We start from the raw sequence: 22,793 nt of genomic DNA, 5'->3' as shown, positions 1-22,793 counted from the left end.
GTATTTTTTAATGAGCTTAGTGTATTGTCACACACCTTACTGATAATTGGTGATATAGCTCATAATTTCCCAAGTGTATGATACAGCTTTCATTCTTCAGGCCAATCATATTCATGAAAAATAATAATAAAAATAATAGTTTAAATAAGGAAAGCATAATAATATCATGGCATAATATCAATATACCATAATATCATTTGAAATGTGAAAGTTGCCACAGTTATTTTTTACTTTCGTGCTGCACTTGATTTGTGCCATTTAGTTTTATTAGTTTATTAGAATTTGAATATAATAACAAAATAGTTTGTTATCATCTCTGATTTTAGTCCTTGAAAACCAAGTAGTGCTTAAAAGTCCTTGAAAGTCCTGGAATTTCATTTAGCATTTTCTGCACGAACCCTGAATAAAACATGACATACGCTACACTTAATATCTAAATCGGTTTTGTTCGTCTTTAATCTGTAAGGACCATACTAGATTGCAGAATGCTGTATGTGTAAAACACCCAGCAAACGATTTTACTATGAACACGTTTCACTTCTGCATTTATCAAATTAAATGGCAAGGACATTATTCTGTAAAAGTAATGAAAGACTTCCATTAAGTTCTTTCGTGCTTTAAAATAAAACAATTTAATTTTGAGGGAACTAATGATCACGGATCAGTGAGTTTCACCCGGACAATAATAAGAGGAGAACAACGATGGCGACGTCCCTGCTCAGGTTAGGTCGACTTGGATCTATCAAGGTAATAATAATCTAACTTTCGCTGTATTTCTTCTAAAATGGTCTAGAGATACTTTGTAAATGTGTTTGAAGAGCCTTTCGCATAAGATTTTGGTGAAGACACGTTAAAACAGGCCTTAAATCTCTGTCCTTTATAACCTTAAAAGTGAAATGTCAGTTAAATATTACATTACGTTAAATAAACTGTATAATAGTAACTAATTTTAATTTTAAAGTCACTTAAAAATGTTAGTGGATTAATAATGTTTTTATGTGTTCGTACAGGGTGTCCTGCGTGAGGGCTGGGGGACACCTCGGACCTCATTTATTGCAGCTCTCTGCACTAAAACAGACGTCCCACCCAAAACAGCAAAGAAGGCAAAGGCTTCAAGTAAGAGTAAGGGCATGCTTTTATTCTTTCCATATGTCGCCCATCTCGAGTTTCAGTCCTCAATGTCCTGTTTGTGAGATCTTCACTTACTATACTCCAACCTAACTCCTCATCTGTCTACAGCATGATCATATTATGTGTGTAATTGATTAATATTTGTTCTTTGAGGTTCTGTAAGTGATTTGAGCCATTTTCATCTACATTTGGGGCGTGTATCAATTACCCACACCTGTTGTCTTTGCACTTACATGAGTCTATACTTACATTACGTATATCTCCTTTAGTTCGAGTGGGCATGACGACTTTAGGGGTGACATACAACATAATGAAAAAAAATCTTTTCATATTTTTTTTATATAAATAAGTAATCTATATTTTGCTTATTAAAATAAACTAATGAATGTCTGTTTAGATGTCCTCATATGAAACCAACGACACAATTTATTGATTGTGATGCTTCTAATTAAAGGGATTGGTCACCCTAAAAGAAAATAATATCATTTTTTACTCATCCTCATGCCATTTCACCCAAAAGAAAATTATGCTGGTAACCAAAAAGTTTTGATTCCCATTGACTTTTGTTGTATGGACAAAAAATACCAAAACAGGTACCTGTTTGGTTACAGACATTCTTCAAAATGGCTTATTTTAAAAATGTGAAAAAAAGGTTATATAAGCGATTTCAGCCATTTAGACTGAATTTATTTGACATTCTACTGAAGAAACGCAGTCATAAAGGTTTGGAACAACATGAGGATTAATGTGTGAAATTAACGATTAGGATTTATGAACTTGTCTCTTTAAAGCCCCTTTCACACTGCCATTCCGGCATATACAGGGGTAAAGTGTTCCTGTAATTGTTCCCTGGTCGCTAGATTTGGCACTTTCACACTGCCAGTGATGACCCGGTATATGTGCGTGCTTTCACACACAACCCTTGAAGATCCCGTAACGACACGTGACATCAGCCATGACGTGTAATGTACGAGTCGACAAAGCTTGGCACGTTATACTTTAACTGAAGCAAGCAAACGATCTCGGCGTCAGCGCGGAAAGTGAAGAACTAACTGATCTGTGCTACATTACAGTTTGCACATATGTTTTCGTCGCGAATGTTGATCTTCCTTCAAAACAGCCGGTAAAAAAGTCGCGCGATAACGCGCGTCATCACTTCGATACGGAATTAGATCTGGCTTTTGTTCACACAGCGCTCGTTCCGGATCGATTACCGCAATGTTACTATGTCCCCGACCCGGGTTCGATTCGGTAATCAATTCCGGGACGTGGTTGCTTTCACACAGAAGGCGACCAGGCAATGTTACGGGAATATTGCGGGTCCGACGTGCAGTGTGAAAGGGGCTTTAGTGATAAAATCCTGTGCACCAATGCAGTGAGCAACAGTAGCAACACTTTTCTTTTTACTTCCAAATTTGATCTAATTCCTAATTTAACTGACAAATTTATCAAGATTTTCTCACAATTTTGGGGCAAATGAGTTCCATGATGAATGATGGGATACACTTAGCCTCAATTACTGCCCTGAAGCACTATAAGGGTTAGTGTGGGTTTAGTCTGCATTAAGGTCACTATCACTTTTCAGACCTGGGACAGTCTTGTGCATGCACTTCCTGTCACATGCACACACTCTAAAGTGGCCAAGACTGCAAGTGTGGGTATTTTGGACAGGCCCTTAGCCTCTGAAATAGATCACTATATCCCATACCTTCAACCTCATGCTTTCTAAAGACATGTGCTTCCAAAAGCATCATTTACTTTTGGCTGAAACTGTTGAGGACATACAATGGAAGCTCATGCAGTTATATGATTTGGTTTTAAAAGCATGCACAAGTTTCCTTTGAAGCATCCCTTGAACAGGAATAGTCATGCAGATATCTTTAGTGCTTTTACTGTTGAAGGTGACATTTTCACAAACAATTTGTAGTACTGTGCAAAGTAATGGTTTTAATTATGTTGTTTGGTATGGGACATATTGAAGGGTTTTTCATGTTTTCTTTTTCTTTTTTCACACTTATAAACCATGATTTGCTATAAGTACCCCTTTTTTATTTAAATGTTGTCTTTTAAATTAAATTATTACTCTGCAGTGTGTTTGCAAATTAGCTGGGCTATAATGAAAAATCTCTTTTTAGCCCTGGTTTTGCTAAAAAATGCTCAGCCTACATTTTTGTAAGACTTTATTGGTGATTTTAACTTATTTTTTTTTTTTTTTTTTTTTTTTAAGCAGACAGATTTTGTTTCTTCCACAGTCAAGTTCTGCTATACCTTCATGCCTTTATGCCTAGATATAAAACTGCCTTGGAGGTTGCTAAGTGGACTGACAAGCTTTAAAGAGACTTTGCTAGGGTGTGCAAGGCTTTCTTATGGTGTTTGCTGGGTTTAACATTTCCATTGAACAGGAGGGTTTCTCAAATGTAATAAACTACAAAAACAATCTCATGTATTTTATCCCATTTACCATTTCCTCAGCCGATGAGAGGGCCTCTCTTCTAGCCTACAAGCCCACAGTTGCCTTCCCTTCTAAGCTCTCTGCCACAGGATTTCTTTCCAAAGATGTTGCTTTAGGTGAGTCTGAAATCACTGAGGCTGTTTCCACAGCCGCTGCAAGTGAGACCACAGCTGGCTGTCTAGACGCTGATAGAGCAGCTGAAGAGGCAAAGATCACTGAAGTCCCACCTACTAATGAAGTCTCCACAAAAAGCAAAGGAAGTAAGGCCTCAGATGTTGAGGCAAAAGTACAAAAAGATCAAGACGATAGCTCTTCTTCATCCTCATCCTCCAGTGATTCTGATTCAGACTCTGATTCTGATGATGAGAAACCAAAGACTGAAATGCCAGAAACCGGAAAGAAAGCTGCAGAGGAGAAGAAAGCTCCTGGTCTGAAGACTGAACATGTTGAAAAGAAAGCTCCTGGTCTGACGACTGAACATGTTGAAAAGAAAGCTCCTGGTCTGACGACTGAACATGTTGAAAAGAAGGCTCCTGGTCTGACGACTGAACATGTTGAAAAGAAGGCTCCTGGTCTGACGACTGAACATGTTGAAAAGAAGGCTCCTGGTCTGACGACTGAACATGTTGAAAAGAAAGCATTGCCTGAATCTGCCTCATTTGGAGAAGCTCAAGAAAAGGCAAAAACTGTGACTAAAGCAAAACCAGAAGAGGTCCCTGCACCAAGTGTCAAACCAGATGTATCAGATGAGACCCTCATTGATCCTGCCCCTATGGTATCATCCTCAACAACTGAATTGATTCCAGAAATGCCCAGTGAATACATTAAAGCCGACACTACTGATACGATAGTGGACAACGCAAAAGATGTTAAAACAGCTGCTGTGGAGGAGATTGTTGTTGAAAAGGAACCAGAAGTCAAAGCTGAAGATGCTGTCAAAGTTGCTGCAGAAGTTGTCCCAGAAGTCCCTACAGAAGCCAGTCTTCCAGAAGTAGTAAAAACTGCTGTTGAAGCTAGTCATGGAGGAGTTTCTGAGGCTTCTGGAGATGTTGCAGCTAAGCCTGAAGATGCATCGTCCAAAGCTGAGGCAGGAACACCAGCACCCCCTTCAGAAGAGCTGCTCGACCCTGCACCTGTGGCCGCTGATGCTGTGGAGGCTCGGGCTGAGACCACCGTTGTGGAGACACCTGAGGGTACACCACACATCCTTACTCTGTTTCTTTCTCTGGATCCATCACATCACAGAAACACATTTCTCTAACCATTTATTCAACACTAATATCTTTTTATGGCGGCAGTGGGATTGCTTTTGCACAAAGGCTTTGCAACTTTTAATATTCATTATGCATTTGCTTTACATTTGCTTTTCTTATTTAGTTTTTTATTAACTAATGCATTTTCAGAAATTTGCATGACTTATTCATTATTTTTAGCTGGTTGTTTGGGTTGAGGTTGAAAATGGCTTCTATTCTATTCATTACTCACTACTCTTCTGTCTGTATTGTAGTATAATAATATAGTTAACCTTACAACTCATTTCACAGTAGTTCTGTAGAGAGTGATATTAACAAAAGTGCTGTATAGTCACTATAATAGTGCTCCCCCTCCTGTGAATTTCTGTTTTCATCAGCAAGGTGTTCACACACCTAGCCCTAGCTAAATGAAAAGAATAAATATGATAGTTAATAATCTTCATGCAAATGCGAACTGATGCAGTGCATTGACTACAGTCCTGCTCTTCAAAGGCAAGTCACAGTAACTAGTTTTGTGTAGTGTCTCCTGTGAGAGATTCATTCATGCATATCATCATCATAATGGATAATAATGATGCATTTTGCATTTTAAAAGATTTTCAAAAGCTATGACTCCTCAATATGAACGTCTACTTAAACCAATAATATTCCCACTTGATAAAATTGCTGTATGTATGAACACATTTTAAGCATATTGGAGGGGTAGAATAGTAGTGGTTAATTTCATTTCTTGATTACACTATTTTAGGTTGCACTTTATTTTACAGTACGTGTACTTAAATGTACTTATATTGTACTTACAGTGTATTTATCTAAGAAAGTTCTGGTAATACAAGGTAACTACATGGGGTAGGGTTAGGTTTAGGGTTAGTACCTAGTTATTATATAGTTATTGTAATTACTATAATAAGTACATAGTATATACATGAGGAACAGGACTGTAAAATAAAGTGCTACCCTATTTTAAGGTGTCCTTGTTACGGTGTAATTATACAGTTAAGCACAGAGCTTATATATTTATATAATCATATATTTATCTATCTATATATATTTTTTTCTTAATGGACAATGTAAAGCACTATTCTCACTCTTCTGTTCCTTTCACATTTTCTGTCCCTGTATGAGCACCTCTTAGGGCTTATTTATATGTTATGCTTGATGTACATATTTTCTTAAATTGTGAAATGTTGTTTGTTTGATCCTGTTACATTAATGGTAATATTTCCCCACATGAAGACTAAAGTATATCCATTCATGTTGCGGTTTCAGCATCCCATATTGATGTTTTTAAGCGATTGAGATCATTTATATAGAGATTACTTACCAACATCATTAGTCAAATCCTTCATTTTTTAATCTTGGATGCTTTAATTGTGTTGTTCTGTAATAACAAATAAGCCGTTATGTCGTTGTGGTTCAGTGGGGTGTTTGATAGTTTGTGTACTAAGGCTGTAACTTGTGGGTGTTATAATGTTGTTTTATAACCTGTCTTTATAAGCATCTGGTTTACTTGAAGGTTTAATTGACTGAAGCTGTAGTAGGTGAAACGGGAAATGACTGAGTAATTAAGGTGATTGTGAGAGAAACTGTCAGACGGCTGTAGTCTAGGTAAAAACCTTGGAGGCCCCTCACACCTTTTTGTTATAAAGGACCACCTGTGGATTGAAAGTGATTATTGTAATCCCATGAAAGTGTGAAGATTCAAATCAGAATCCCTTTTGAAGAGTAAGGAATTAACAGGAAGACTCTTCCTCGGCTCTCTTAAATGTTTTTCCATCTATGTTCACTTCACCTTGTAGTTTAATTTTTAATTTGGTTTGTATTTTTATACAAACCAATTTTTATTCACACTTATCTTCCAGTCTAAAAGAAATGTTCAGTTACTTGGACCTTGGGCACGGTACTCATTGTATGTGTATTTTTTTTCTGAAACAACTTCTTGACTTTCTGTTGCTGTCAGTTGCATTTTGTTTGGTGTTTTTTTTTCTCCCCAGTTCCACATGTCTTGAATTTAATCTCTTACATTATTGATTTCCCTTAGAAAAAGCCCCAGAGAAAGCCCCGGAGCCGGAGCCGGAGCCCTTTGACAACAGCACGTACAAGAACCTGCAGCACCACCAGTACAACATATACACTTTCTCTGATATGGATGTAGAGCTGTCTAAATACCGTCTGCCCCAGCCTTCTGCAGGCAGACGCTGAGCCGATGGTACTGCTACCTTTGTCCACAACCCTGCTTCTTCCACATGTTCATTGTTCTTCAGATGATTTACTGGCAAATCTCAAGCTTTATGCTAGAATTCTATAATTATGGAATTAAAATGATTTAACTTCATCAATTTGGCCAATGTTTGAAATGCTGTATTTCCTGAATTAATTAAAAGGTGAGACTAATGTTTTATGACTAATTTCTGCCTCATGTTAATTATTGGTTTCTGCCGCATAATTAAAACATTTTTAAAAAGTGATTGTGACTTTCAATCTCAAAATTCATATTGTGTTTCTTGAAATTCTAAGCAAAAATACTACGATTTCTTTCAATCTCTTCTCGCAATTCAGATTTTATCTTAGAATCTTTGTTTCCACAACATAATTAAAAATTATGAATGTGACATTTTATGTCTATTGCAATTCTGACTTATATGTTACAATGTATATGGCTCATGATTCTGACTTTTTCCTTGCAATTTGTAAAAAAAAAAAAAAGACATTTCTGTACTTTTAAAAATTATTTGCCTACTGCAAGATCCTTTTAAAACTCATGAATGCAAAGAGTTATCTAAAATGTAGACAAACCTGAAAGAAGTGGTTACATTTCTGGGCAGAACATCAAACAAATAAATTGCACTTAAATGGCACATATTTTAATTGTCCTTATCCTGTTACTCCCATTACGGGGTGTGTTTGAGAGATTCGCTGAGGACTCACGTCACTTTTCCTCCCCCTGCTTAAATATTCATGAGCTGAGTGCCCTGCGTCCCCGTACGTGATGACGTAGCGCGACAAATGCGGATCCCGATTGCTGCAGCCGCTTGTCAGTGTGACGAAGATTGGCACCCAGGTAAGCTGTCACTCAAACTCGTCTTTTTCCGCTCCCTATCAATCAAACAATCCGAGCAGCACACAAAAATGCCCGGGGCTCAGTGAAATATAGCATATGCTGTTATGGGCTCGTGGGAGTAGCATGGGACAGTCGAGCCTTTCTTATCCTTAAAATCTCTAGATGGAGAAAAAAAAAAAAAAACATGTCTGCTTTTTGAGGCACATGAGGTTTGATTCTGTCAAGGGCGATCTCTGAGTGAAGGCCCGGGTCTCCATCTCTCAGTCAGGACAGAGAAGCGCTAGCCGACAGTCTCGGGATAAATTGACCGTTTTACAGTTGTTGTTTTTTTAAACTCACGTAATTCAAATCGCACGTTAACGGCCTATAAACTCCCTTCACATCGAGGACAGCGCTCATGTGCAGTAAACGTGAAGGATTGGTGCTGTGTGTGAGCTCGCTAGCGGGCTAATAATGCACTAGCTAACAGCTCTGTCCGTTTGTTACATAGGAACATGGCGTTTCCTGCTTTAGCACACGCTGCTACATCTACTTCCCAATCCAAATAACGAGAGCATTTACCTTCGACTAGACCGACGAGAACTCTCTCTTTCTTCAAAGTTTAGTCACAGTCACAGTCAGTGCCTAAACGAACAGCAGACTGATATGCGTCTCCATTTAGTGCAGAAAAATGTCTTCTTTTTTTTTTACCAACAGCGCTTTAGCTAGACTTCATTTTTGTTTGTAAACGAAATTATCGAATGCATTCTTATTGAGACTGACTTAAACGTCCTTGCCAATATGTAAAGTACGCGTTGTATTTTGTTGGGAAATAAATATCATGTGTATTGATCAACCCCAGAGTCGCAAGACGTGATTTAAATATTCAAGCATTGATGTGTCAGTGTGTGTGAGTGAATGTCTGTGTTGTAAAGCATGGCGCTCTACGCAATATAACATTGGATTTGCATATCAATACATTCAGGCTTCCCTTTGCAAGATTACTCCAGGCATTCCCCCTTTGATTAGATGCATATGACATCTGTTGGAAATGGGAAAAAAAATGCTTTGGACTGGAGTTTTCAATAACTGCTGTAATGTTATTTGAGACTAGAGCCTTTAAAAAGGTTGCATGATGTGGTCACTTGCAGGTCGTTTCCGGCTGCCTGATCTTGTAATGCCCCAGGTTTGAATAAGATGGATGCACAGTCTGTGTCCATAGACAAATATCAAGAGGGAGACCAGCAGGTAGGTGTGACATATTCAAATAAAGCTTCTTTCCATGAGAACCGCACACTTTGGTATCCCATTATTTATTTTTTTCTCCCCAAGAATGAATAAATCTGTTTGATGCACTATTATCTAACATACTATTAACTCGGCATGAAACCAAACTAGTTTTAAATGCATCATACCCCCCCCCCCCCCATTACTCATAATTTAGTTTTAGCCTTAACATTTTACAAATTTAAACACAGGAAGTTAATCTCAACATTTTATTGTTTTACACCAATTATCATCAAGTGAAACCATCCTACCATTTGTTTTTGTTTTTACCAAAAGAGCAATTTAATTAGAATATTTTTTTGCTAGATAGGATAACAAATTATAAATTATAATAAAGAACTGACATACATTTTAAACTGAAAAGATTAAATAAGGCATTTGTATAGTAAAGTTAAAAAGCCTTTAATCCTTTAATTAACCGGGCTTAGTCATTGATCATCATAAAATTTCATTGGTTGATCATATTTAATTCTATATGTGTATGTGTGTATATATATATATAGAGAGAGAGAGAGAGAGATTTTTATTTATATAATATATATCATTTTTATTTATAATAATTTGTTTATGAGTCGTTGTGAGTACAAGTATAACTGTTAAAGTGCACATCTGGAGGTGATGTAAAGGAGAGACAATTTATAAGAGACATGCCACTTCCTCAATACAACTATATAAGGAAAACCCTTAACGGCAAAGATGTTGGTTGTATGCACATGTCCCGCCCCTCCCGCTGGAAAGCCAATCATCTGCTTTTAACAGTCAAGCTGGGAAACGTTTAAGCCTATCGTCTGGTTCCACTGAAGCATGCACACAGTTGAGGTTTTGATATGCAGTGTATGTGTGCGTTGTGTAAATATAGTGAAGTGAAGTAAGTGAAGTGAGTGAAGTGAAGTGACATTCAGCCAAGTATGGTGACCCATACTCAGAATTTGTGCTCTGCATTTAACCCATCCGAAATGCACACACACAGAGCAGTGAACACACACACACACACACACTGTGAGCACACACCCGGAGCAGTGGGCAGCCATTTATGCTGCGGTGCCGGGGAGCAGTTGGGGGTTCGATGTCAAGGGCACCTAAGTCATGGTATTGAAGGTGGAGAGAGAACTGTACATGCATTCCCCCCACCCACAATTCCGTCCGGCCCGAGACTAGAACCCACAACCCTTCGATTGGGAGTCCAACCCTGGATGGTAATGTTATATAAATTGTCTGTGGTTATATGTTGACTATATCCCTAACATCAATAAGCACAACATTTCTTCAACGGTTTTAAAAAAATAATTTTGTTTTACAGAACTCATAACGTTATACAACGAGATTACAAAAAATATGTCCATATCAGGGGTAGACAAAGCAAAGAAAAAGTGAGACACAAGAAGAACAAGATATTGTACTGTACACTGATAAAACAAATGACATTGAGCATTTGTTTAAGTTCTTGGCACAACACCGGCATTCTGGATAGAGACGCAAATGAAGTTGGTGCGTAAACCCTTGCGTATGCGTAGTAAAAGTATAATGAATATGAAAAGGAATATGAAAAGGCCCCTTATTTTGGGGCAAAGTCATCAAACCTTTTCAGAGATTTTTAGCACATTTTACTGCTGTTTCTATTCATGCAGTTTTTATGTCCCGGTGACCAGTGAAAGTGCAGTTAGTATATGAAAAATAATCTTTTTTTTGTCTGTTTTCTCCTGGATTAGATGCAGATCATGGATCAGTCAGAGAATGACCTTGAACAGGGTTTTGCCAATGGAAGCACAGGAAGCTCCAGTAGCCCGGCGTCCACTGAACCACAAACACAAATGGATGTCTACAAAGCCTGTATATACAGGTGACATGAGTGTCTGGATTTACACAATACATTTGATAAATATGCATTACCCTTAAAGTTTTTTTCAAAGAAAGGAATATTTTGTTCATAACATTCTGATCAAAATAGATCGTAGAACGCATCTGTAAGGTTACAAAGTATTTTTTTCAAATAAGTGCTGTTCATTATTTGATATTCATGTATTGCAACTGTTTTCAACATTGATGACACATGGTTTTTCTCCTCCACAGACATCCCCTCTTCCCTCTCTTGGCCCTGCTGTTTGAGAAGTGTGAGCAGTCCACTCAGGGCTCTGACTGCGTGACGTCTGCCAGTTTTAATGTTGACATTGAAAACTTTGTACGCAGTCAGGAGAAAGACGGCAAAGCCTTCTTTAGTGAAGACCCAGACCTTGACAACTTGGTAAGAGATGAAGCAGATGGGGACAAAATAGCTAATATTATGATGTATACATAGTTTTGAACTTAACTTCAAACGCTGACGAGTGACATGGCTGTTTCCCTGCTCTCAGATGGTTAAGGCCATCCAGGTGCTGAGGATTCATCTGTTAGAGCTAGAGAAAGTGAGTGACCTGTGCAAGGACTTCTGCAGCCGTTACATTACCTGCCTCAAGACCAAGATGAACAGTGAGACCCTACTTAGTGGAGAGGCAGGCAGCCCGTACTCTCCAGGCCACGACCACGTAAAGCCGTTTTCCTCTTGTTTTAGACACTAATACTCGCAACAAGTACTTTGACGTATTGTGTGATTTATTTATTCTTTTGCAGCTGTCCAACCCTTTCTCAAGTGCCCTCAGCCCCCAGGGTGTTGTGGCGTCCTCACATGGTCTTCAACAAGGCAGTGTTACAGTGACAACAGTCAATCCATCACAAATGGTCGCAGGTACATGTTTGTGTGTTATGAATTGCGGTTGGAGTTACAATCATATATGTCCTATTCGAACTAGGGCTGGTAAGCGATTACTTTTTTTTTATCTAATTAATTACATGATGTGGTGATTAATCTAATTAATCAAACATCAAATATGGACAAATTACTCTGAAAAGATAATTTAAAGTCGTTGTTGTGCAAAGCCTCAGACAGAGATTACAAAAAGTAGGTTCAGCAAGAAATACTTTGTTTGATAAAATTATATACACTCTTTTGGACCATGTGAGTAAATGAAGACAGAATTGTCATTTTTGGTTGGGTGAACTAACTGTAATAATTAATTTTATTATTATTACTATGAAAATATTAAATTATTTCTTAAATGAAATGATACTCTAAGTAATAAACTAAAACTGCCAGTAGGTGGTGGTAAATATCTTAATGATTAAGTCATTGAATCATTTATTCATTGTTTGATTCGTTCAAATGGCTGATTAATTCATGAGTGAAGTAAATGGTTCTTTATGAATGGTTAAATTAATCATTAGGCCTGTTCGACTTGAACAACGATCGGTCTGTGAAGCACCACTTCAAAGCCAATGCGACTATGGCCAATGGTTCAATGCGCCAAAAGGTTCACCCAATTCGTTTAAAACGTGGGTTAAGAAATGAAATGCCACTGTGGGTTGCTCAGAGCTGAACAGTTCTGATTTGTCTTTATATTTTAACTAGGGCTGCATGATTAATCGCATGCGATTGTCATGTGTGTCTCGTTAGTAAAGCCGGTTCTGTTATTAGCGGTAAATGTCCATCACATGCTTTCAAATGGAGCGGCACTTACTACACAGAGCCGTAGTTCTCTGACAAGCTACGATATTTAAAAGATACATTATTCGTATGCTTGGCGAAAGAGATGCGTTTTTAATCTAGATTTAAACAGAGAGAGTGTGTCTGAACCCCGAACATTATCAGGAAGGCTATTCCAGAGTTTGGGAGCCAAATGTGAGAAATCTCTACCTCCTTAAGTGGACTTTGCTATCCTAGGAACTACCAAAAGTCCAGCGTTTTGTGACCTTAGGGTGCGTGATGGGTTGTAGCGTGGTAGAAGGCTAGTTAGGTATGCAGGAGCTAATCCATTTAGGGCCTTATAGGTGAGTAATGATAATTTGTAACTGATACAGAACTTAATAGGAAGCCAGTGCAGAGACTGTAAAATATGACTGTAAATATGATCATATTTTCTTGACCTCGTAAAGACTCTAGCTGCTGCATTTTGGACTACCTGTAGCTTGTTTATTGACGAAGCAGGACAACCACGTAGAAGTGCCTTACAATAGTCCAGTCTAGAGGTCATAAATGCATGAACTAGCTTTTCTACATCAGAAACAGAAAACATGTTTCGTAGCTTGGCAATGTTTCTAAGATGGAAGAATGCAGTTTTTGTAACATTGGAAATATGATTTTCAAAAGACAAATTGCTGTCTAATATAACATCTATTCTGACTGTAGAGGAAGTAACAGTATATCCGTCTAGTTGCAGATTGTAATCTACAAGATTCTGTGTAGTGTTTTTTGGTCCAATAAATAATATCTCTGTCTTATCCGAATTTAATTGGAGAAAATTATTTGTCATCCAATCCATTACATTTTTAACACACTCTGTTAGCTTAGATAATTGGGAAGTTTCATCTGGTCTCGTTGAGATATATAGCTGAGTATCATCAGCATAACAGTGGAAGCTAATTTCGTATATTTCTAATAATATTACCAAGGGGCAACATGTATATTGAAAATAGAAGGGGACCTAGGACGGATCCTTGTGGCACTCCATATTTTACTAATGATAAATGAGATGACACCCCATTCAAGTAAACAAAGTGGTAGCGATCGGACAGGTAGGATCTAAACCATCTTAGAGCCTGCCCTTGAATACCTGTATAGTTTTGTAATCTATCTATGAGTATGTCATGATCTATGGTGTCGAACGCAGCACTAAGATCAAGTAAGACTAGAAATGAGATGCAGCCTTGATCTGACGCAAGGACCAGGTCATTTGTAATTTTAACAAGTGCAGTTTCTGTGCTATGGTGAGGCCTGACTGAAATTCTTCATACAGCTCATTTTTATGCAGGAAGGTGCTCAGTTGAGCAGACACAAAATTTTAGACATAAATGGAAGATTTGAAATAGGCCTATGATTTGCCAGTACACTAGGATCTAGTTTTGGTTTCTTAATAATACCCCTTTCACACTGCACGTCGGACCCGCAATATTCCCGTAACATTGCCTGGTTGCCTTCTGTGTGAAATCAACCACGTCCCGGAATTGATTACCGAATTGAACCCGGGTCAGGGACCTAGTAACATTGCGGTAATCGATCCGTAACGAGAGCTGTGTGAACAAAAGCCAGATCTAATTCCGTATCGAAGTGATGACGCGCGTTATCGTGCGACTCTTTTACTGGCTGTTTTGAAGGAAGATCAACATTCGCGACGAAAACATATGTGCAAACTGTAAGGAAGCAGAGATCGGTTAGTTCCTCACTTTCCGCGCTGACGCCGAGATCGTTTGGTTGCTTCAGTTAAAGTATAAAGTGCCAAGCGTTGTCGACTCGTACATGACACGTCACGCGCTGATGTCACGTGTCGTTACGGGATCTTCAAGGGTTGTGTGTGAAAGCACGCACATATACCGGTTCATCACTGGCAGTGTGAAGTGCCAAATCTAGTGACCAGGGAACAATTACAGGAACACTTTACCCCTCTATTTGCCAGAATGGCAGTGTGAAAGGGGCTTATGAGGCTTGATAACCGCCAGTTTGAATGGTTTTGGGACGTGACCTAAAGATAATGATGAGTTAATGATATAAAGAAGCGGTTCTTTGGCAACAGGTAACAACTCTTTCACTAATTTAGTGGGTACAGGATTTAATAAACATGTTGTTGGTTTAGATACAGTAAGTTTATTTAGCTCTTCCTGTCCTATAGTTGTAAAGCACTGATATTAGCTTTACTCAGCACACTCTCTTTATATATACTCTCTATACTTGTTAACTTAGTTCCCAACATTTTGCTTATCATTGTTATTACATTCCTCAATGATTTCTTCTGACCCTCTTAAGCATTTCCATATTATCAGCTCAATCAGAAAGTCACAGTGCTTTCTATAAAAGCCCCATAAAACATCAAAAGCAATCTGCTATGGACATTAAAAGACATTACTACAAGATACAACCTTTGTTGTATCTAATTACTTAAGTCAGTCCATACACATAAATTTACCTTTTATAAAGAAATCTCATTGCTCTCGGTCTCTGCTGTCTTTACCAAAGAACATTTTTAGCCTTGTCGGCAATCGTAGCTTCTCTAAGGGGGGGGGGGGGGGGGTTGCATTTCACAACATCACCGCTAGATGCCGCTAAAAATGACACGGTGTACCTTTTAAGTAATTATTGACATTGATTATTCATATAAGGAATATGTATCCATATTTTCTTTTTATTTTAAAATGTTTTCTTATAAACAGTGCTGTTTATTTTATGATGTATTGTTCCATTTAAATACTTTTACACTTATTGTTGATGCATGTGTTTAGTAGATAATTTGATTATTTTTGTTACATGCGGACCTTTTCAATATAATTGGCATCATTGACTATTTGGTTGGAATGATGGTTCCTCAGATAAAAAATAAATACAAATATTTTTCTGTGCAGGTAATGCAGTATATCAGCCGGTGACAGTAGTCACACCACAGGGACAAGTGGTGACACAAGCCATCTCACCTGGAACCATACACATCCAGAACTCACAGGTTTGGATGTTACTCCAGCAGAGCACAGTAGCACACACAAACATGTTTACTCACAGTCTCAATGACCAGTGACTCTTTCTACTTCCTGCAGCTCCAGCTTCAGCTCAACCAGGACTTAAGTTTCTTTGGGGGAGATGATAACTCACCTAAAAACAAGCGTGGTGTTCTCCCCAAACAGGCTACCAGTGTCATGCGCTCCTGGCTCTTCCAGCACATTGCGGTTAGTAGGCAAACAACCTTTGAAAGTCATTCTGTGCAGTTTTGTTGTACCTGATAGACATTTTTAAACACTCCACTGTTTATCTTCTTTGTTTAGCATCCTTATCCCACTGAGGAAGAGAAAAAGCAGATTGCAACTCAAACAAACCTGACTTTACTCCAGGTCAACAACTGGTAAGTAAATCCAGCAAGAACACGAAGTAGATCGTAGGGATGCAACGCAACGATACCATTTTTTCAGATCCGATCCGATAACCAAATTTCTGAATATCTGCCAACACCCATCCAAAATGATACCAGCACAGGTTTTTTTTCTATACATCAGTGTAGAATCTCTATGCTTCTCTGTGTTGAACTGATCATCACTCTTTTGTGTTAATCATAAACTACTACATATACGAACTTCATTTTAATGAAAAATAACAAATTAAAAAATATATAATCAAAATCTATGACAAAAAATACTTTTATAAACTAGGTTTAGTGGATAATTCAGCAGCAAAATGTACTATACTAGATTCTAGAAAAATCACGGGTGGACAATAATTTGATCAAATCTAGTGAAATATTTTATTTACAAATAAAAGTGAAGAAGTCTAAAATCTGGGAAAATGTACACATATTGTTGTATTGTTGTAAAATACATTCATGAAATCAACAACTGAAATCAGCCACATAATAGATCAAATCTGTTAATGGATACAAAATATTGTCTGGGTTTGTCCTGTAGGTTTATTAATGCTCGAAGACGGATCTTGCAGCCAATGCTGGATGTCAACTCAGAGATGGCCAAAAGCAAGAAGAAGACCGCTCCGAGCCGCCCGCTACACCGCTTCTGGTCTGATTCCATCGCCTCGTCTGGAACCCAGCAGCAGCTCATAATGCCAGACGGTAATAATGTGCTTTTACAGCACTTTCCGTTTTATATTACAGATTTTCATAGACTGGTTTTTGACAGTGGAATATATGTATTGTGATTGTGTGCAGGTAGTATGGTTACAGTGGGGATGAACGTCGATGGCTTCCAGGCGCTTTCATCAGATGGAGCAACTCTCTCCATGCAGCAAGTCATGATGGGAAATCACAGCGAGGATGAATCAGAGGAAAGCGGCAATGAAGATGAGGCTGATTTGTCATCTGCTAACATGCCCGGGTTGGATTTAGATATTAGCGACTAAGACCGATGGATCGCAGGTCACACACTGCATGCTTACATTTACATTGGAAAACTTGCACATGACACTTGTGGCATGAGATCCAGTCCCCTCATAGACTTTCAGCATAGCTGACTGATACTTGTGCACTACAAAGAAAAAAAAATTAAGAGTACTGTATGTTGGCCTCTATGTTACACAAACACACACAAACAGTTTACAGAGAGCACAACGTTACTGAAAGATGCTGTGTGCGAGGAGTTGCATTTCAGCACGTGTTTTTATTATGTAGACGTGCAGGTGCATGCACTTTTATATAGAGACTTCTGTTCCTTCAAGAAGGTTGCAACAGTGGAACGCAGAGAAAGATTTTTAAGCTTCTTTAGTGAATGTTTGTAATGATTTAGTTTTCTATATTAACTCGTTTGAATGCCAAGATTTTAAGAGTGTGTCGTCGTGCTGGTTTTATTCCCACTGCATGTTCGTGTTTTCTTCAGTATGCTCACGCTTTTAGAGAGGCTCCAAGACAGTTTGAGAAAAGAGATGATTATTTTTTATATATGAACGTTGTAAAAAGTGTTTTTCTTTCTTTTTTTTTTGTTTGTGTTTTATAGGGAATATTTATGTACATAAACTATACTATCTGCCCTGTTTTCAGAGGATGACAAAAGTTTTTTAGAAAAAAATGTTGGGTAAACCATTTTTAAAAATGTAAATTGGTTTTAACACTCGCATACAAAATGCCTTGCATATTCGTAATTTTTTTTTTTTTTTTTTTTTACTATTCCGCTGATAAGCACAGAAAGCCTGAAATGTTGATTAAATGTAGTAAGATGAGTTCAATCAAAGTCTCTTCCAGTATTCTTCATCCTTATGCTGAAGATGTTCCTTCGTTTCAGAGGGACCTCTTGTTTTTGCTATGTAGGTTAATGTAGTTTGATCTAACGTGTACAAAGCTTCCCTTAACAATCAGAGTTATTAAAGATGCTTTGGTAATTATGGCATAAAATGTCCATATTAAAATGAAATAAAGGTCAAGTCTGCATATTTTGCCCCACCATTTGACCTTAAATGTTGTCTATTGTGTGCTGTTTTTTTTAAACAATTATTTAAAGACTGTAAACACTACAACAGTATAACATTAAAGCCTTTACAATGTTTGCAACAGTGAAAATACTTTCTGCATGGATGGGGTCTTTGTCCTTTTTTCCTCCATATTTATTGCATATTAGATGTAAGCACACTGTCACTTGCGTGTCTCTGGAAATATTTGTGTATTTTATCATTCATGACACATCAGAGGAGTCTTTGGCAGGTATTTCTTAATACAATAGCAAGTACTGTATAAGACTACTTACACCAAATAAAACTTTTTCAGATTTGAGTGTATGTAATATAATGATTTCTTGCGCTGTGCTTCTATATGACATACAGTGACAGGTGCAGCTTGGGACAGGCTTTGGTTTTTTTTGTGGAGTCCGCCTGGATTCAGTTCCATGATGTTGCATTTCCCATAATTAAGCTGTACGTCTCAATAATCAGAGCTGGTAGCAGAGGGATGAAGTATTTCTTCTCTCTGTATGAAAAGAGGCAAAGAAAATGGTTTTATTTTTTCGTTTCAAACCACAAGAGGTCACTGAATCATTAGGATAACTCCTGATATCTCGTGATAAGAATGTCCTTCCTACATGACCTTTCACAAAAATAGCTTTTCTAATGACATTTTCCCACAGTGCAAGCATCCACTTTTCTGGCTCCCTCGGTTCTGGTATTTTCTTATACATTTGTTGTTTTAAGAAATGAATCACAATATTGCAACCATTTAATGAAGCAAACAAATATGGGAAATTATTAAAAAGGAGACAGTCTCCTTGATAAATAGCTGTTTTGACAAAACTCACAACATCCTTGTCTCATAAGTTCACAGACAGACATGATCATATTCTGACCTCCATCTGCAGATGTATCCAGGTGAGGGACTGTGTGATACGCGTGTAAACCCCAGGTTTGTTCTTTTCTGCACAGCCTTCCCCCCAGCTCGTGGCTCCCACCAATTTCCAGGTGAAGGAATCCTCACAAGCTAATGGACCACCACTGTCACCCTGATACCAACATAGATAAAAACTTTGTTATTGTAAAATTGTGTTATTGTATTGTAGCCTACCTGTAGTGTTTTATGTTGACTTGCACAGTAATATTCCAGTGTTAATCAGTATTTTGTCTTATTCTAATAACCAATGCTTATTATAGACTTAGAGAGTATATAAATTAGGTGTAATTTGATGCGCATGAAAATGTTGTACCTGGCAGGAGTCTGTTCCCCCATCTAAGTATCCTGCGCAGATCATGCCTGGTGATATATAACCTTGGTAAACTTCTGGCTGACTGCAGGCTTTTGTAGAGATCAGGGGCACTCTTGCTGAAAGCAGCGAAACACTCCCTTCACCTAATAGAAAACAACAGGACATTTGATCTCCATGTGGGTCATTTTACAAACTTAATGTGTTCTATTTTTTTTTTTTTTTTGGTGGCTATGCATATTTCACTCTGAAGTTGCAGCAACACAAGAACTACGACTGTAGTTTTATTGTTTTGCACTAAACAGAACTGCAGTCTGTTCATCTGAATGGCCATGACTGATCTAAACATGACCACACTGGTTGTTTGTGGCCTGGACTTCCTGTTTACCCCAAGGGTATGAGTATTTGGCTGGTTATCTTGAGCTTCAGTTACAAGATTCTGGGGGCAAAAACATAACACTTCACTTAAAGCCTTAATGTATAATGAATTATAAAGTAGTATTAATATATTAATTTTGCCTTGTAATGCACCTTATAATGCATTGTACATTCTCATGAATAATCGCAACCACAGTTAATACGTTATAACACTTATCAATTCATTTTTACACTATGCATTTTAAATAATGTATTATTCATGACAAAACATGACAAAACAATTTTGAAAACATTATGAATGATTATATTGCATTATACTATGGGTCCGTTGAATGCTTGAATCTGATTGGCTGAAGAAGGCTATGAGGTGTGCAATTCTTTTCTGGGAAACTCACTGCGAACGTGGTTCCAGGCATCTCTCTTGACAGTTATATATCACGAAGCATAGTTAACTGTAATAACTGTCACACAGTTTGCACAAGAAGGTGTTGTCAGCGCTGCCCTGACAATGTTATCAGTTAGCCACTTGCTGCACATGACATTTCTCACTAGCAACAAGATAGCGCTGTTTAGAGACACACAGTGGTAGCCTAATTCACACAAGCCCTCTCTTTCTTTCTCTCCCGCTCTCTTTCTAATAACTTCATTAATAATAAATGCATTAGAATGCGATCAATGGCTCAAGCCTCCATTACCAGCTTTATAATGATGTTTTGGAGCTACCAAAAGAGGCTTTGGATAAGATGCGGAAGAAATACCCTTTAATAACTGTTTTAAATGCATTATACAAGGCTTTAAGTAAAGTGTTACCAAACAGATTTCTCCACTGAAATACATCCAAAATATCTTTGTTCTCACAAAATTTATTTTTATAACAAGCAGAAAGATTTTAATGAAAGATGCAGAAAAAAAAAACAATATTTGTCATCATTTAGGAGCCAAGTTGCAATGTACAGATATAAAAGTATTGTCAGGGCTGTCACAAACTTGGAACGAGGCTCAGTGCGAGTTAGAAGATGTGGGCACCCACGGTCCATTCCTGAATCTTTTTCACGGTGCTGTCCACCTCAGTGAATTCATGATTCTCTCTCTGTTCACAAAGTGGTCCCTGTGAGGCCCTGTGTGGTTGCACACTTTGTATAGCCCATGTAATGTACAATTGACAAAAATTACACCATTGCACACCTTCATTAATTGAATAAAACATTAACAAAGCTGATGTACATAGTGCACATTCATCATTCTGTGTAGTAGACTTTAAAAATCTTGCTGTATTTTTGTAGTAAAGCTACATTGCTCTTATCAAAGTGAATTACAATTTTACATTACATTTATGCTGCAGTGCCTGGGGAGCAGTTGGGGGTTCGGTGCCTTGCTCAAGGGCACCTCAGTCGTGGTATTGCCGGCCCGAGACTCAAACCCACAACCTTAGGGTTAGGTGTTAAATTCTAACCATTAGGCCACGACTTCCCCAAAAAATGTAATCGTTGAAATGTTGAATCATTGGACACTTGGTGAGAAAGATCACTTGGATTGGACCTTCAGCTTTTGTCAGGTATACACTAAACTAAATGTTATCAGCATCCCTCCTCCACCCCATCTCCTCACTTCGAGTTCACTTTACAACTAGACGGGGAAGGTGGGGTACTCTAGGTTCGGGCCATTCCCGAGCTCGGAGCCCTTCCCCGGACAGCACGCCAAATACGCATACCATACCTCAGCAAATTATATGTAAGCGTGAACTCATGAAAGTCAGTTAATTCTCAGCACTTAGAGACTCTTTCACCTAGATATCACACTATAGTGACTGTGTCTGTTCCCCGAACTAGAAAATACAAAAAACGTCCAAACCAATTTAAGAGTAACAATTTAATTGAGGTTCAACAAATAAAAAACAGATGCAATATGGATAAACAAATGATAAAGCTTAGCTTATTGAATATCAGGTCCCTTTCTACGAAACAATTTTTGTAAATAAAATGCTCACTGGTCATAATCTTGATGTGTTCTGTTTGACAGAAAACTTGCTAAAACCTGATGACTACATTATTTTAAATGAGTCTACCCCCCAAGATTACTGTTATAAACATGTGCTGCATCCGAAAGGTAAGAGGGGAGGTGTTGTTTTAATTTATATCAATGTTATTCACTCCACCCACCTACAATCCATGCTGGTACCGAGAGTCAAACCCCTGACCTTTGGGATACAAGGACAACTCTCTAAACAGTAGGCCACAACTGCCCACAAAGCTAAAGAGTTGGAATGCAAAGTCCAAAATCTCAAATTACAAAATACAAATAATAAAAAAAAACAATTAGACATATGACAGCGTTTTACTGTGCCAAAGACACTTCTTCAGGGTTCGTATAAAGTTGTGTTAGCACCATATCATTATTACCCCAATTATGAGATATCAACTTAATAAAAAACATTCACATCCTCATTAAGCTTTCCAAAGTACCAAGCATTAAGGGAATTATGTTGAAGTCACATCTTGCAAGTAATCGCTACGCGGAAGCTTGTGACTCTTTAACTCCACCCACAGCATGCCTCCAGAAGCTTGACTGTTTTCAGAAAGAAGTAGAAAGCTGTAACTGTCTTTTATTAATCTGACAAAACTAAAGACTATCGTTAGATATGAATGATGCAATACTACTCTAGGTACATGAGATCGGCAGAAACTGTGTGTGATATGTCCATTTAAGCAAATATCAACGTCAAGACAGCACAAACGGAAGGGTCTTCAAACTTTACATTTTGTAAAGACCATCCAAAGCGAAGATAAACTGATCAACATGATTCATATACAAATTGGTAATCAAGCGCTGCTTTGTATATTTGACAACCAGGTTTCACTGTCCTTTTTTGAAAGTACAAGGACTGCCACCTATTGGCAGTGAGAGTTATTTCCTTTCACACAGTCAGAAAAACATATGTGCTAGTTGTCCATTGGCTGTAATCTTTGGTGTGTTCAAGCCCAACTTTTTGGCCCGTACATAAGCAAGGCATCATCATAGCTCTTGAAGCCATAGTTCCTCGATGTCTGTTTGGTGTGTA

The 22,793-nt window shown here is 38.0% G+C and overlaps 3 protein-coding genes across 5 annotated transcripts in view; 2 read left to right on the top strand and 1 right to left on the bottom strand.

The window, feature by feature from the left end:
* The first annotated feature begins 672 nt into the window (after positions 1–672).
* LOC113108978 (neurofilament heavy polypeptide-like) lies at positions 673–7,325 on the top strand. The gene is made up of 4 exons (XM_026272426.1): positions 673–747; positions 1,011–1,116; positions 3,604–4,776; positions 6,878–7,325. The coding sequence occupies exons 1-4, from the start codon at positions 703–705 to the stop codon at positions 7,036–7,038; spliced, it is 1,485 nt and encodes a 494-aa protein (XP_026128211.1). The 5' UTR covers positions 673–702; the 3' UTR covers positions 7,039–7,325.
* Positions 7,326–7,788: 463 nt separating this feature from the next.
* On the top strand, positions 7,789–18,217 carry pknox1.1 (pbx/knotted 1 homeobox 1.1). 3 transcript variants are annotated; one of them, XM_026272427.1, is made up of 11 exons: positions 7,789–7,897; positions 9,028–9,124; positions 10,873–11,003; positions 11,234–11,405; positions 11,515–11,685; positions 11,771–11,885; positions 15,587–15,684; positions 15,776–15,904; positions 16,001–16,077; positions 16,634–16,794; positions 16,891–18,217. In XM_026272427.1, exons 2-11 carry the CDS (start codon positions 9,074–9,076, stop codon positions 17,079–17,081), a joined length of 1,296 nt encoding a protein of 431 aa, XP_026128212.1. In that variant the 5' UTR covers positions 7,789–7,897; positions 9,028–9,073; the 3' UTR covers positions 17,082–18,217. The 3 variants fall into 3 exon arrangements, with proteins under 3 accessions (XP_026128212.1, XP_026128214.1, XP_026128213.1); XM_026272429.1 differs by lacking the exon at positions 9,028–9,124 and having other exon boundaries at positions 7,792–7,897; positions 16,891–17,081; XM_026272428.1 differs by lacking the exons at positions 7,789–7,897; positions 9,028–9,124 and adding an exon at positions 10,358–10,651 and having other exon boundaries at positions 16,891–17,081.
* The window catches only part of tmprss3a (transmembrane serine protease 3a), a 25,377-nt gene continuing 20,240 nt past the window's right edge, over positions 17,657–22,793 (bottom strand). The window contains exons 13-15 of the mRNA XM_026272425.1: positions 19,361–19,503; positions 19,007–19,159; positions 17,657–18,633 (exon numbers count right to left, since the gene is read on the bottom strand). Coding sequence (XP_026128210.1) covers positions 18,589–18,633; positions 19,007–19,159; positions 19,361–19,503 — 341 coding nt within the window. The 3' untranslated portion in view covers positions 17,657–18,588. The remainder of the gene's footprint in view (positions 18,634–19,006; positions 19,160–19,360; positions 19,504–22,793) is intronic.

This window comes from Carassius auratus, chromosome 9 (genome assembly GCF_003368295.1).
Source record: "Carassius auratus strain Wakin chromosome 9, ASM336829v1, whole genome shotgun sequence".
Taxonomy (NCBI): Eukaryota; Metazoa; Chordata; class Actinopteri; order Cypriniformes; family Cyprinidae; genus Carassius; species Carassius auratus.
The sequence above is the reverse complement of the archived record's forward strand: the minus strand, read 5'-3'. Positions and strand labels throughout refer to the sequence as shown.

What these genes read in the sequence shown, in the direction of transcription:
- LOC113108978 (XM_026272426.1), top strand. Translation starts at nt 703, where the DNA reads ATGGCGACGTCCCTGCTCAGGTTAGGTCGACTTGGATCTATCAAG. An exon ending in AAAGAAGGCAAAGGCTTCAA is followed by an intron (nt 1,117 to 3,603) that starts GTAAGAGTAAGG and finishes CCATTTCCTCAG; the next exon opens with CCGATGAGAGGGCCTCTCTT. An exon ending in CGTTGTGGAGACACCTGAGG is followed by an intron (nt 4,777 to 6,877) that starts GTACACCACACA and finishes GATTTCCCTTAG; the next exon opens with AAAAAGCCCCAGAGAAAGCC.
- pknox1.1 (XM_026272427.1), top strand. Translation starts at nt 9,074, where the DNA reads ATGGATGCACAGTCTGTGTCCATAGACAAATATCAAGAGGGAGACCAG. An exon ending in TACAAAGCCTGTATATACAG is followed by an intron (nt 11,004 to 11,233) that starts GTGACATGAGTG and finishes TCTCCTCCACAG; the next exon opens with ACATCCCCTCTTCCCTCTCT. An exon ending in TTACTCCAGGTCAACAACTG is followed by an intron (nt 16,078 to 16,633) that starts GTAAGTAAATCC and finishes TTTGTCCTGTAG; the next exon opens with GTTTATTAATGCTCGAAGAC.